At 31.8% G+C, this 16,289-nt stretch overlaps 1 protein-coding gene across 1 annotated transcript; it reads right to left on the bottom strand.

The window, feature by feature from the left end:
• Positions 1–12,983: 12,983 nt before the first annotated feature.
• Positions 12,984–15,022, bottom strand: LOC132067040 (universal stress protein A-like protein). Its single transcript, XM_059460199.1, has 3 exons — positions 14,735–15,022; positions 14,017–14,233; positions 12,984–13,282 (listed from the first exon to the last, which is right to left on the bottom strand). The coding sequence occupies exons 1-3, from the start codon at positions 14,904–14,906 to the stop codon at positions 13,195–13,197; spliced, it is 477 nt and encodes a 158-aa protein (XP_059316182.1). The 5' UTR covers positions 14,907–15,022; the 3' UTR covers positions 12,984–13,194.
• Between the last annotated feature and the right edge of the window lie 1,267 nt (positions 15,023–16,289).

Below are 16,289 nucleotides of genomic sequence, written 5' to 3'. Positions count from 1 at the left end.
AAGCTGCTCTACGGAGCATGTGTTCAAGTGAGTTTGCATAAGGCCTCCCTTTAAGCTAGAATAACCCCAATATTAATTGAGAATTTGGGAAAACTTCCTAATAAAAGTTGTAGACCTTTGAAATAGCTTTCCATCTATATATTGTGGAAGTTAAACGGACATTTGTACAAAAGGTTATGGCCATTTTACTAAAGCGTCGCAGAGCAGTCCGTTGGACAAGCGTTGCCATGCAGAATGCGAAATGTGGTGCAGATGGAAATCTGCGACACATTTCCCATCGAATTTGAGCCAAATTTTTCATCCCAAAGTTTCCAGTATTCTGTTTCGAAGATGCGTTAGCATCTGCGACTGCAAAAGGCCATCTGCGGTGCAGATGCCAACGCAGACGCGCCCGAGGTTCATTAAAAGTCGCGTTTTCTGAATTTTTATTCCATTTTTCAGTTCTCCAAGCCCTAGCATGACTTTTATCCCCTATCCTCATCTTCCCACATCAAGGTAAGTCTCTCCCACATAGTCTCAAGTAATTCTAGCACTTATTCATGGATTCTTAGCAAGATTCTACCTTACAATCTTAGGGTTTTCAAGAAAACCCTTATCAAGGTTTCAAGTTCAGATTCTTTGGGTTCTTCTTCAAAAGTTCATACTTTTCCTTCAAGTTTTAGAGCAACTACAGTATGTATGTCTAACTCTCTACATGTGGGAATGTTATTGATGCTCCTCACACCTTGTTCTTCATGATTACTATGAAGTACATCAGAAATAGAGATTTTTGCCCTAGTTCATGAAACGTTCAGAACTTCTCTCTTTTGAGAATATAGTTTCATAATTCGTTCATTATCATTCCGAATGTCGTGAACTCATTACGTAATCAGTATGGACTCGTGTTTGCTATTCCATGAGTCTCAGTCATGAAAACTCAGAATGCTTATGAATAGTTAATGCTTTAAACTTCATAATCAGTTCATGAATACATGTTTAAGCATAATAATGTTTAGTATTCCAGTATTAAGCATTCCAGTATGATTCTCAGTTCCTTAATAATAGATGTTGAATACTGAACACCGTATCTTTGCCCGAGGGCACAGTCTTATGTATACATAAACTTGGCCGAGGCCATAGACTGACGTTTTTATTTGGCCGAGGCCACTGATTTGTGCACTTTGATACACCCAAATTATACGTTTAAAATAGGAGTAAAGCGGTCGTTGTTCAAATATAAAACCCAACGAGGTTGGGATCGAATCCAATAGAGAATACAATGAAGAAATATACTTACTAAGTGTAACGCTTGACTATTAGTCTATATTTCTAGGGAAAGGGGGATAATAATGATTGGTTTGAAGATTGTTAACTAATTTCTCGCTAATTGTTGTTAAAAAGATATTCTATTGGTAAAACGACTAAGGTTGTGGTTCCAAAGGAAAGTAATGTGATTGGGTATTGATTCCACTAATTTATATGCTTAGGTGTGATAAACAATCGGTTGCTTTATTTTACCAAATTCTTTCAACCTAATTAGTAAATTTCATTACTAAGCTTTTCCAAGCCTTAGAATGTTACAAATGTGAATCCCCATTTTTAGCTTCAAGTAGCTTTCCTATTCCTAGCTCAAGCTATTAGATGGGGTTTAAAGCCCCAAATTCTTGCTATTAACTCTTTTCCTAGCCCTTACTTTCTTTTCCAAGCAAAGTAAGAGTATTTAGGCACAATTAATGTTGGCCACCATTAAGTGACATTAAAGCTTTAAGAGTTGATAGAAAATACCTTTATCATATAAATGTAGTTGAAATATAAAAACCTAATCACATAACTAACACATTTGGTCCTACAACCTTAGCTAAATGGTTTAGCTACTCATGTTCATTAAATACAAAACAATGGCAAAGAGAATATTCATAAAGCTTACAACGATTAATGGAAGATGATGACAAAAGTGAAAGATTCTCTTTGAAACCTTCAACCACCACTATTCATGCTTCTAAATGCTAAAAGACAACAATAAAGTTTGTCTAAGGAATATTCAATGATGTTCACAAAAACCTAGACACTAGTATTTATAGAGAGAGAACAAAAAGTACAAAAATTGCCTAAAAGACAACTTGCGGAGCCAAGTATGCAGTCGCAACAGGAGTATGCGACCGCATCTGGAGTTTGCGGTGTCGCATGTACTCCACAATCTGGTGCACTTTGTCTGATTCACTGGTTGCTCGGAGCTGGAGTATGCGACCACATATTGGAGTTGGCGGTGCCGCATATTGCTTCGTATCTTTCTATATTTTGGCAAACTCTCTATTGATTTGTGCAAACAACTTGTGACTGTATTTCCACTTTGCGGTGCCGCATCTTCGCCGCATTCTGATCGTTTTTGCTCCTTTTTCTACCATTATGTTCCCTTTATTCCCTCGAACTCACAAAACCTGAAGAACACACAAAAACATAATAGATATAGAGAAAAATGCTTGAAATGACTCCTAAAAAGCATAAGTAGTGGATGTAGAAAGCCTGAAAATCCACGACTTATCACATTTACATTGGGCTGAGGCCCCACATATTATTAACAGTTAAAACAGGTGATTTCATATTCAGAATAGGGAGTACCTATTACTTTACTTCTCTTGTTCAATTCAGCTATTAGTATGTTCAGTTTCAGTTTCAGCATATTATCTGTTTATTGATTTGGATTTTCCTTTCCCGAACACCCCACACCTATTTGTTCTTTCAACTAGTTTTACATACTAGTAGAATTCAAATGTACTGACATCCCTCTTGCCCGGGACCTGCATTTCACGATGCAGATACATATTTACAAGACGACGGATCTGCTTGCTAGGATTCTAGTATCAGCTGCTTGGTGAGCCCCAGTTCCTTCAGGGCGTTATCATATTTTCAGTCTTTACAGTATTTTAGTCAACGAGGTATACCGAGGGACTTGTCCCGATAAATAGTCAGTAGTTCAATACTCTTTAGAGGCTTCATAGACTATAGTCGCGCCAATCGAGTCGCAAAGTTTTTATGTTAGCCATGTCACGGTTTTATGTTTCTGCATTTATATCAGTATTTTCACACTCATGATTTATTTCATTCAGACTTTAGTAGATCGGCATGTGTTAGTTTTATTTGCGCATTCAGTACGTTTTGATACCACATGTTGATTCAACCAGTTAGTTCGCTCGGTCACATGCAGACAGGCACCGAGTGTTGTGTTACGCCCAGGTCATGGTTCGGGACGTGACACCCACCCAGCCCCATTGTTCCCCCACCCACAACCCACACCCATCCCACACCAAATTTAACCACACAAATTTTCCATTTTTTATAAATAAATAAAAAAAAAATTATAAAAGCAAAACAAAATATAAAAATCGCAGCTGGTTGGGAGGTTTTAAAAACCTTAAAAAAGAAAAAACGTTTTAAACTTTTTTTGGAGGGTGGTGGGGTGTGGGTGGGGGTGGTTGGTGTAGAAAACCAAAAAAAAATATTAAAAGCTTTAAAAGAAAAAATTGGAGGGAGTTGGGGGGGGGGGGGGGGAGGGGTGAGTTGGGTGGTGGTGGAGGTGTGTGGTTGGGGGTGGTGGGAGTTATTTTGATTTTTTAAAAAGAAAAAGTGAAAAATTTATATGAACAAACAGGCTCTATAGTACACGAAACCCAAAATAACAACAAAAAATATCAGAAAATCATAACATGAGAGACAAAGAGTTATATTAATTAGTATTGTCATAAAAAAGAATATTTTCTTACCTCTTCATTTCAAAAGCCTCCAACCTTCATAGTCATGGAAAAAACTTGATGTCTAAATTAAATCATGAAGAAAACATTTAAAAAAGGATGAGCATAATGACATTGAATAGGACATTAAATTGGTAAATGTGGAGACTTAAATTTTATAACATAGCCAATATGAAAGAGTGGAGTAGTAAATGTTGAGACATTTATTCCTATATTTTTATAATAGTATACAAAGGAAAAATAGAGAAAAATGTCAAAAAAAGGAGAAAAAAGATAAATAGGATCCTTGGCCAAAGAGAAGTGCCACATCACTTTGTCTATGCCTAACTTTATATTATATATAGATATAGATAGATAAATGAGAACATACTTTGTGTTATTTACTTAAGCCGAGGGTTTATCAGAAACAGCCTCTCTATCTTCAAATGTAGGGGTAAGGCTTTTTACGTTCTACCCTACCCAGACTTTAATTGTGAGATTACACTGGAATGTTGTTGGTGTATACTCTGTGCTATTTATGACTAATTTTTAGTCGTTATATCTTGTTGATGACTAAAAATAATAAAATAGTATACAAGGATGAGAAATTAAAGGTTCAAGTTTGCTAGTGTACTATTCACCATATATATTATAAGTTTGTCCTCCGTTGAGCTCTATTCCATTCATAATATCCTTATTGTTAGCAAATCATCTCATATTCATCCTTGTCATTACTAGAGCTTCGGCACGAAATCCAAAATTTTCGAGGAAAAAATTCAAATGTCACTACTAAAAAATACATAAATTAACAACGGATAAATTTTGTAGCTAAATAGCAAAATTTGTTGCTAGGCTTATTTAGCGACGGATTATTGTAAAATTTTGCTAGCTAGCAATTCAGCCGCGGATAATAAACGCAATTCATAGTTAATTTCAATTCTTTTTGTAGTGTCTACTCCTCAAAATTGGACTAAATATAGTTTAAAATTATCCTGAAGTTAGATATCCTTAGGGATCAAGACAAGGACGTAACTTTTTCCTTACAGGTAAAATTAGACTAATTTTTAAATAGATTGCAAAATTGCTTAGACTTTTTCCCACTTTTGCGTGTAATACTTTTGTTATATGATACAGGCAGGAGTCGGCCTAACTCTTTATCGCACATAAAATGATATCATATTTGATATGAGATGTAGTTTTATAGTACATGAAAATAATATTTTAGAATTTGGGTTTTTAACTTGGATATTTTAGATGTGAATTTTCTCATAATGAGAAATATAGGTTATCATATAATATTTCTATATAATTTTATCAGCATTTATAGACTAGGTACTTTTCAAGATGCTAGTTTATACCTTGTCTTTGCAAACATCAAGGTTCTTCTCGGTGATTTTTTTTACTCGGCAACAAATCAAGCTTTTGCCTCTTTTTTTTTCTGGATAGTATCTCTTCTTATTCTTGACTAGGTATGTTTTCTCAAAAATATGAAACAATTTGGCTTAGTTTTAATTATAAACTACTACCTTCTCTACCTTTGATTTTTGTGCTCAAATTCTGATAGAGATTCTAACGAGTATAGAAAAATTATTTTATCCGAGCACTTCGAGGATACTAGATGTGATGAACAGAATAGCATGAACGAACAAATAAGTAACTTAAGGAATATATATTCTCTAAATTCCCAAGGCTAAAAATACGAAGTATTAATTCCATAATTAAAAAAAAAAAAAAAAAAAAGAGACAAAATAACCATCCACAAATGTCATATTTGATGACTATTTTAGACAAATATTTTCATTGAAAGGTCCTGCTTGAAGACGGGCGGCAACGAAAACATTGACAAGGCCGCACACCCCTGCCCAAGGTAAGCTCCAGAGACGGTAAAGAATTGTTACAAGCCTGCTCGTGCAAAGTGGATGCTTCACCATTCACCCGACCCGACCCAATGTTTGGACCCGTTATTTCAAACGTACGAAGTGGATGCCTCTGACTCTGATCAACCATCTGGGGAGCAATTGGAGAAGGAGGAGCAACAGGCAATAGTTGCCTTAAGTGTTGAATCCAACTATTTTCAATTGCAAAGTACTCAAATTAACATATGGCCCATGAAATAAATTAAACCGCAAAATAATATACCCTCCTTTCTCCAAAATAATTAGAAAAGAGGGTTGTGCTTTCAAACCTAAAATGTATATAAATAGCATTACCTACGTCCAACGTAATTCTAAAGGCTAACAAGACAATAAAGTAAATAATTGTGAGTTCTGCTACTAATTAAAGGAAAAAGAAAATCCATAGAAACATGTTCCTAAGGCAAGTTTGTGAAATTAGTTAATCCCTTACCCCACGCCCCCACACACACACCCAAAAAGAAAAGGAAAAGAATTAAATTTGTTCGTGCACTGTCCGAAATTGAATAACATTGCCCTCCGCTCTATTTGTTTTTTATATTAATTATCTCTATCGTTAGAAAAACAGTCTCGCTTTTGCCCTTGACCCCTAATAGCAGCTCCAACATGAAGGTAAATTTAAATCATATTCAAAAAGTGAGATAAATTTTGACCTTATTTATCAAAGAATTTAGACACATGGAGTCCAATCATTTCACACTAGACCTCCATTAACGACAAAGGCAAGTACAGGAAGTAATCATATGAATGGACCAGAAGTATGACTGAGGGCAATATTAAACGATTTCGAACGGTTTAAGGAAAAATTTGAGACTTTCCCATAAAAGAAATTCATACAAAAAAAAAAGGAGGAGATATGTCATATAAATATACTTTAAAGTATAGGTTAAAAAATTAATGAAAGATTAATAATCTTACTCATCATCTGGGAGTCTAGAGCTTTCATACACAAAAGTATGAGAGAAAATTGTACGACCACCATTCATGATTTTGGGAGTACTATGATGAATATTTGGAGGTGTACTTTGATGATCGTCTATCAGTCCACTTGTCAATGGATCATTCTCGTCCTCTTGGCTGGTAAACAACAATTAACACCACAATAATTATAGTATAAACACATTAATTTGTTACTCATGTACAAACATTAATTCGGAGCCTTAGTTTAATTAAAGTTTAATTAATCATACTTAATTAAGAGATAGTCGAGTGATCATGAGTTCACGATTCGAATATTAGTGGCTAATTAGATACCATTTTGTTACCTAATTATTCTTCCTTCTTCGTGTACAAGAATAAAAAAGAATATAGTTGTTGCAATTTTACATGGCTAATTTTTTAAATTCTTTTCCAAAAAAAACCCCTACTAGTCTTTATCATTTAATGTGTCTAAGGTTATTTAATAAGTTTTTTCTTTTCTTTTTGAACCCTTAACTCTTAAGAAGCTATTTATTAACCTCGCTCATTATTTATGCGTTTGAGTGTTAGTAAAAAATACAAATTTTGCTAGGTCAGTATGAGGTGCTTATGAGACACATTTCTATCAAGAATACGAGTCTAAATGGTCACTAGCAAAGTTAAGACGTTTGCTTTACGAATCATGTCAAAATTAAGGGGTTCTAGGCATTTAACCTATTATCAATATGTGCATCTCGTTTCTTTTCTTTTTTGATTAACAGGTAAGAATAATATAAAATCTTTATGCATCATTATAAAAGCAAGTGCCACTTTCATACTACAACTTTAACTATCAATACAAGAAAATTCTAATTTGTCTACTTACCTCTACTGTACTTTTGGTGTGTCCACAAAGGAATTACTTATACACTAAATAAATGTTTATATACGTTTATTAAAAGATTGACTTTCATTCATTATCACTAATCCAGTTTGTTTCAAATAGATCCCGTTATAACAGGTATCGAAGTCTAGGAGAAAAAGAAAAAAAAAAATTGGCCTATGTATGTATAAAAATTGCTCAAAAAAAAAAATGGTACGTATTAATTACCTCATATTGATATCACCTCCTGCATTATACACTTCCATCCTTGCATCAAGCTCCATCATCTCTTCAGGCGTTAATTCCTAAAGAAAATTTCAAATAGAAATATTTTCTTAGAATTAATAGATAATGGAAAAGGTAAACAATATACTAGTATATAGTTTCATTTTACAACAAAATCAAAAGATGAACCAATAAGGACAAAATATTTGCTAACAAAACCCCTAATATTGAATGTAGACACTTACTGACATGCACCCGATATTTACACTAAAGATTATATTAGTCAGATAATATTTTATCCATACTTAATGTTTCCATCAAATTGATATACTTTATCATGATTAAGTAATAAATGAAGTGAAAATACACATTAATTACCTCATCGCTGCTCTCTTCATCTTCACTTTCAGGACCTTCGAAAAACCTCCAGTTCCCTCCTTCTTCGATAATACGGCAATTGGGGCAGATCATCATGCCCCTGGTATTAAAGTGTGAACCAATACAATCTGCATAACCGGAAAAAAAAAGGTTTAAGTTTTATGCACTAACAGTCTGACAGTACATATATTTAAAATCAACTTAATTATTTCATGTTTAGAAAGAAAAAAAAATGTTTGTATAATGTTAGTTAGATCTTAATGTGTGTTATAAATGAAACTAATCATATGAAGTTCAAATTTTTAGATGAGATTGTACAAATTTCTTTTTTACAAGATTTTGTGTATTATTCTTTATTGTTCTACCCGAGTATTCCATTTTGTTTCATTTTTTGAACTTTTTTTACCAACATAGTCAGAAAGTTTTATATATCTAAAAGATCAAAGGAAAAAAAAAAAATGTAGGTGGCTAACCATATGATTTATCAGGATACAGATTTTCTCTTTCTCTTCCACGAGTAAGAGGAAAAAAAAAATCGCCAACTTAATTAATTAAAGATCCAAATAAAAATTCAAAAGAAGGAATTGAAAAGGTTAAACCATGTGAATCGAATAAACAATTTTTTATGTTTGAAAAAACAAATCTAGCTAGCTACTACACGATATGCGCTTATTCTATAGAAAAATTCTATAAAAAAAAAAAAAAAACATGAATGAATTAAAAAAAAATGTTATTAGAGACATGTAAATATTTCAGATACATATACATATATGCACCATACCGGTGTGAAAAAAATGTCCACAAAGAAGCTTAGTTATGGATCTTTGAGCGTTATCAACTACTACGTCTAAGCATATCGTGCAATTAGGAGCATCCTGAATATCATTTGGAAAAGTTTTATCAGCCATTGCTTTGAAAAAATTTGAAGAAAATCACTTGGAAGAAGTACGATGAAAGAAGAGAACGTGAAGAGTGAGGTGAGGAGGCTGATTAACACACTATATATAAGAGCAAAAAAAGATTAATTAACTTATGAAGACCGTAATCTCGCGTTAGATTCTCTATTAAATGTTTTGTGGTTAAACGGTAAGATAATATGTGGAGATAATTTCAAAGGCCCCCCCTCAGGTTTGGCTTCGTTAACACTCACCTCCCTTGAGGTTTGAGATATTACGTTACCTCCCTTATTTTGATATTTTTATAACAAAACTAATTTAAGTGATAAATTGTCTACAATATTTCCAAACTACCCTTAGCTTCCACCCTTAAGTTTTTAATAAATAAATATGAACCTAATTTCAACGTTTTTCAAAACTTAATTAAGAAGATTTGAAACTACTTATATTTCATCTTAGTTTATTGCGTAGCAGAACAATAATTATTGTATATAACAACATTTTTCGTCCTTTTAACTTCTGCTAATAGGAAAAAATGATTAATTAAGATATCAAGTTCCGGTGTCCTGACATTGGTTTCAAAGCCTACAATTTTACTTAACATGAATTTATGAAATTATAAACGGTCATATTCAAGCATTGGCTTGTAATTATTCTTTTAACTCCACCTCAGAATTTAATTATCATTTAGTAGACGCAAAAACTGGAAAAAAAAAAAAATCAAAAGAATTTGAAATATACGAAGACCCTGAGTATAAAATGTAAGTAATTAACCACAACAAATTCAATAGAAATTAACTTACGATCTATATAACATTAAATATGACATACTCATTTTTCAATCTTTGCAAAATCAATCAAATTCAGTTATTGCGCGAGGTAGTTCATCTTATTTAATTAATTTTCATCATCAATGCTTTATAATATATTTGAGGTTCCATTGTTAGAGAATGGAACTCCATTAGATTTACTATAACTCCATCCACTTTATTTAAGAAACACATTTAGTTTCTTTTTGAGAAAAAAATTGTTCACTTATAACTTTAAAGGTAAAATTTACACTAGTTGCGGCAACCTACAGTGATGGCATAACAGATATACATGTCAAGGAATTTGATTTTTTTTTTTTTTAATATTAATTTATCAGACGTTGAAATCTTCTTTAGCTTTGAGAAATTCGGGAGAAGGTTTATATTTAAAAACCTAGAATTTGTAAAAAGTGGAAGATAAGAGTAGTTTGGGAAGATTAGACAATTTATCATTTAAATTTGGTTACAAAAATATCAAAATAAAAGAAAAAGAAACGGAATATCCTCAAAACTACAAAAATAGTGAGTGTTAATGTAACCCAAACCAAGAGGGGGAGATCTCATTAACCACTAGTTTTTTTTTTTCCAACAACTTGAACTTTAAACTGTGTGAAAATATTTTTGTGGTGGACCTGCATATAGGTAAGAATTTAAAATCATGTTTAAAAAATGACAAATTACTCAGAAAAAATGTATATGTACATTTTTATGAATATGTGTTATCTATGAATTTTTTTATGATCTGTGTTATTTATGATTTTTTTTTTCAACGAATAAAACTCTAAAATGTGTGAAAATATCTATTGTGATCCTGCATTTAGATAAGAAGTTAAACTTATGTTCACATTGGTTATGAAGTTACAGTTTTGGTTTGTTTCTTTAATTATATATACTTATACTATTTATATATATAGTGTTATAAGTTCAAAATACTTATAAATTCATGAAAGTGCGTATATGTGTGTGTGTTCTCACGTCTTTTTTCGTCTTAATCGAACAATTATATAATACTACTGTAGTCTTCAATATTTATAAAGGAAGTAAGGTTTTTGTCTCCCTCTTGCGTGAAGATAAAGAGTACAAGTCTGTCTTACCCTTCAGTGCACAAAAAGAGGTTATAATGTTTTTTTTTTTTTTTTTTTTTTTTTTTTTAAATGTCGTTTTATGGTATTAAAACATAAAAATCAAATTTGCTTTTGTCTAATTTAGATAGATATGTAGTTATTGAATATTTCATTATAGATTATCATAATATAATTTCAATAAATGTTAATTAAACAACATCCTTAGAAGTATTAGCGAATTTATTATGAACAAATCTTATTTTGAAAAGACCCTTATCATGAATGTGTAATCAAAAGTGTAATCTTAAAATTTTGGAGTATTTGAGTTTTGCAAATTCAAACTTTTTAACTTTAAATTCAAAAGTGTTTGCTTGCGCTAAATTTTGAAAAATGAAATTTTCTGAAAACTTTCAAACTCATTTGTTCAAAATTTTTAAACATTGAAAAACTCCAATATCTAGTTCTTGAGTTCTTTTTTAAAGATTATTTGAAATATTGAGTCTGAAAATCTGTAAAAGAATTTAGTACTAACTTTTTTTGAAATTTTAAAACAAACACCTATACATGAAAAACTTCCAATTAACTATAAACAAACATCATAAATGCGTCATTCTTTCATTATTTATGTACACTAGAATCGGGTTATTTTTTTATTTGTTTAAAGGTGAAACAGAATGGAGATAAACGTACAATTTAACAAACTTTAGATGGTAAAAAAATAACTCAAATGTTTACACTTTTTTTATCTTGCTAGAAATTAACTTCAGAGTCTATTTTATTCTTGACTATGTAGGTAAAACCAAAAAAGAAAAGAAAAAAAATAGCGTATCCTTGACTTTTGCTTTATGTGCTCGAATTATGATAGAGCTTCTACCGAGTATAAGGTTTCAAAATTCCGCAGGTTTCAAAAGCTAAAATTTGAAGTAGTTATTGATCTTGCGGTTTAAATATAGATAAAAGAATCTAAATTGAACAACCATACATCGCGATTAATCGCTATTTTATTTACTTGAACATTTATATGTTAACAACTTTCTTTTGTAGACCGACAAAAAGCAGAAAGAGCGTCTGGTGCCAACTAACACCAAGCTAGATTTGTATATTTCGATCGAGATGATAAGGACTCGTCCTTTCTTTTATGTGCTATATATTACTATAGGTTAAATTAAATTACACCAATTATTTATGGGGAGGAAAAAAGGTTAAACACATAGGAAGCAGATAGAACAAGCGAGTGACTTTAAAATTTCACAGGTTTTAAAGACTAAATTCGCAATAGTTATTGATCTTGCAGTTCTAAATATAGATAGAAAAATCAGAAATGAATAACCATTCACAAAATATCGCAATTAATGGTTATTTTACTTGAATATTATTTTATTTTCTCTTGTAGATAGCCAAAGTTGGAAAGATTGCATGATGGCAACTCACAACAAGCAAGGCATGTTTATTTCGATTGGGATGAGAATGGGCTTGTCCACCTTACTTTTATGTCCTACATATTACTAGGTTAAATCATACCAATTTACTTGTCACATGCATCATCGATCAATAAACACCGAAAACACGTAGATTATTAACCAGCAAAAAAGTACTCTATGAGTAAAAGAAGTGGGATGTAAAGATTTAGAAGCGGAAATATATTGTCTAATTGTTGAAGGATATGGTACGATACCAACCTCTTAAGGTTATTGGAAACCTTAGTATTTATTGGAAACCAATAAGGTTGCTATATTGAGGCGAGTTCGTGACAAATTTTCTGTACGAAAATTGATTAACTACCCTTTTGAAAGATTTGAGGGGTAGCAAATGATTGAGTTTGTTTATGTTCTCATGCTTTATACAAACCCAAGCTAGAAAGCTTGAAAGTCATATCATATCATGTGTACTTAGAAAGTCCGATAAGAAAATAAAATGAATTGGGAATGCTTGGCTTTCAAGGCAAAGGCTCAATCTTGCACAATTCAAAGTTCAAACCAGTTAGCATCTGTATAATTTATTTAAAGATTCAAATTTTCTAGCAAATGAAGGCCACAAGCATGGAGAAAATTTGATAACCGGAAGTTGCGCTCATGAAAATGAAATTTTATTCTTTCATGTGGGTTATGAAAATTTTTAATTAATTAATTTAGTCTTTCTCAATATACCAAAAAAGAAAAAGCAAAAATGACTACAAGGTCCAGAGAACAAACTTAAATACAACATGCAAATCATACTGTGTGCGTGGAAGACTCTATTATTGTCATTAACTTGCATAATACAAAGAATGCAAATTTTGTTATACACCATTTACTGAAAATAAAAATGTCAACAACAAAAAAAATACAGCTAGTACTAATTTCAGTACTAGCTATAGCTAATACTAGATTTAATTCTATCTAAATCGATAAAATCAGCTCCTGGAGAGACAAAAGGAATTAGTCTAATTTTTTGGCTTTGGCTTCTTCACAATCATCACAGAGCAATGAGCATGGTGAGAGCAGTAGTCACTAACACTACCCAAAACAGCCCTGTATATAGCATTCAAAAATGAATTTTAATCAACAACTTCCAGTAAAACTGAAGAGAAATAACGAACAATTAAAAAAAATTAAATACTCAACTGATTATGGGTACTTTATTTGTATTTCTTTTTGTAAAATAATAATTATCTGAAACTATCTGTTTTTTTTTTTTTTTTTTTTTTTTGGTATCTGAAAACTGGCCCAACTATCTTTATTTGTGCCACTTAAGACTCATTTAAGGGTAAAAAAGTGTTTTTTATCAGAAGTATTTTAAAAAAAAAAAACTTTTAATTTGAAGGTAGCGGCAAAAGAACAACTATTTTGCTTGACTGAGGTTTAAGCTTTGGGATTTTACTTATTTTTCTCCTAAAAGCTTGTCAAACATTTCAACTCTCTTAAATAATAAAATAAATATTTTTGACCTCTCAAAAGCTTGACCAAACAAACTAAGTAATTTGGATCTTTCTTTTTGGTTTCTCACCCGGTGTTCGATACCCGCATTGAAGCCGACTAAATTCGGATCGCGCGTTGCAGAGCCCATATATTTTGAAGCAGCGCTTCCAACAAGATTTTTTTCTGTTCGCAAGGGTCGAACTCGAGACCTCTAATTAAGGGTGGAGGAACCCCAACCATCCCACCAGAATGTTGATATTAATTTGGATCTTGGAGAGTTGAAAGTGCCAAACATTTTATATACAAAAGGAGTAATAATTATTCTTTTTTTTTCTTTCTATTTGTACCTTTTGAAAGCTCCATATCCATGGCTTCCCATGGCCAAGATAGAGGCATGATGTCTTTCAACAGCCTCACAAATAACATTCCTAGCATCACCTTCAAGAATTTCACATACTACATTAGCCACCCCTTTAGTCTTGCATAACTCTTTAGACTTGTCAATAGTTTTCTGGGCAGCCTTTTTAATGTCTGTTTCTACCAATGTGAACATGTCAGTTGTACCTGCACAACATTAAAGAAGTTAAGTTCCGTTTTTAGCTTTAATTAATTTGTGATCCTCTAAACAGCAGATTAATCTATGCTTAGCCGATATTTCAAATTTACATCGATACTGAACAATTCTGTGAATGGAATAACACAGAGAGAAAGGAAAGAAATAGTTCCGAAAAATTAAAGAAACTAATCCAAAAAAACAATAAAGTGATCATTAATCTTTTTATAGACGCGCTCCTAAGCCTTAGACAAAGTTACCCGATACTTGTGCTAATGGGAGATAGATAGCAGACACTCTGTAGAATAATCGAGGTGCGTGCAAGTTAGTCCAGACACTATAATCATTTAAAATATTTTATATAAATAGCAGATTCATCAAGTTTAAATTTTGCCGATATAACAGCAGATCGTTGCCAATGATAACCAAAATGTCATTCAATAATGGAAGAGAGCCAAATGAAAAAATTAATTACACTAATTACTTGTACAAGGATGGCAATCAATTAATACCTGGTCCAGCAAGTGCAATAACAGAAGTTGGATTAGGTTTTGCATGAACAATAATGAGTTTAAAATTTGAAGTTGATGGAGAAGGGAAGAAATGATCAAGAGTCCATTCAAGGGCATAGTAACTATGGTCACTATCATCAAGAGCAAATATCATGACTTGTTTTTCTGCCATTGCTACACAACTGTTATGCAAGATGAAAATCTTTGTTCTTTTTGTTGTATAATTATAAGGAAATATAGTGAAGATCGATATTGAAGGATTTTATTGCTAATTTTTGCAACTATGATCCATTAGAAATGGATCTAACACGTTTCTATGGACATTAGGTGTTCATGGAGGGAATAAAGGGGTGCATACAAAAGGAACACGTGTCAAAAATCAATTGGCAGTATTAATTCCTGGAGGAAATGAAGAGGATCTTCAGTTGAGAGGAATTGGATCCACTTAAGGTATATACATTGAAAATAATAAAATTTAGTTAAGATGCGCGTAAGTTAAAATGACATGAGTTTACATCCACCAAATTTAGAAAAAGATAATGTGTGTTTGCATTGTACTAAATTTAGAAAAAGATAATGTGTGTTTGCACGTTAGCATGCAATCCAATCAAGCACGCTTACGTTGTTTGTGAATTGGATAAATTGCTTCGATAAATTAGTTAAAATACAAAAAAGTTAAAACTACACGAGTCTCACGTCCACAGAATTAAGAAAAAAATAACGTGTGTTGCATTGTGTGCATGCAATCCAATCAAGCACACGTATGTTTTTTGTGACTTGGATATATATTGTTCGATAAATTTGTTAAAGTACCCGTAGATTAAAATCTAAAACGATACGAGACGTCCATCAAATTAAGAAAAAGTAATTTGTGTTGCATTGTGTGCATGCAATACACAATCATGCACGCTCACGTTTGTTAGTGGCTTGAATAAATTGTTCGATCATTTAGTTAATGTATCCGCAAATTGAAAGAACGAGAACCTACGTACATTAACCTAATTGAGAAAAAAATTGTGTTGCACTATGTGAAGAATAGTTTGTTAATCTTTTTTATTTAGTTTTTCTCTATCTTTTATTTTTCCTTCTTTAAATTGAAATCGAAAGTAGATAGAGACAAGGTTCACTTCTTTTTTAATTGATCAACTAATTGGGAAAATGACAGATAATACTTCATGCCAAGCACTTCTCTATATAAAACAAAGGAAATTAAATCAAAAAATAAGAGAAGACAAAAGCAAAGAAAAGAAAAGGTTCATGACATGAACTTTAATTTTTTGAATCTTTTCTTTTCCTTTGATTTCTCTCTTTTTTTGATATTTATGTCTGTTAATTAACCAATTCAGTTTTCCTCACCTCTATTAGTTTAGTCATTATGATATACTAGTGAATTTATCTGCGCTTCGCGCAGTCATAAAAAAAAATTACTAAATAATATATAAATAAAAAGGTGTGTATATATATGGTAACAATTTTCATACTTCAAGGAATTGCATGTTTAAATCAAAAGTAAAAACAGTATTAGTAAAAACAATATTACATGTGAGATGTTGTC

Source organism: Lycium ferocissimum, chromosome 8, assembly GCF_029784015.1.
Source record: "Lycium ferocissimum isolate CSIRO_LF1 chromosome 8, AGI_CSIRO_Lferr_CH_V1, whole genome shotgun sequence".
Classification (NCBI taxonomy): domain Eukaryota; kingdom Viridiplantae; phylum Streptophyta; class Magnoliopsida; order Solanales; family Solanaceae; genus Lycium; species Lycium ferocissimum.
Note: the sequence above shows the minus strand (reverse complement) of the source record. Positions and strands in the feature narration are given on the sequence as shown.

Bases quoted from the DNA above. Each gene is read 5' to 3' on its own strand.
- LOC132067040 (XM_059460199.1), bottom strand. From the start codon at position 14,906: ATGGCAGAAAAACAAGTCATGATATTTGCTCTTGATGATAGTGACCAT. The intron at 14,234-14,734 runs GTATTAATTGAT...AATGTTGTGCAG, and splicing joins TATTGCACTTGCTGGACCAG to GTACAACTGACATGTTCACA. The intron at 13,283-14,016 runs GTACAAATAGAA...TGCTATATACAG, and splicing joins GGATATGGAGCTTTCAAAAG to GGCTGTTTTGGGTAGTGTTA.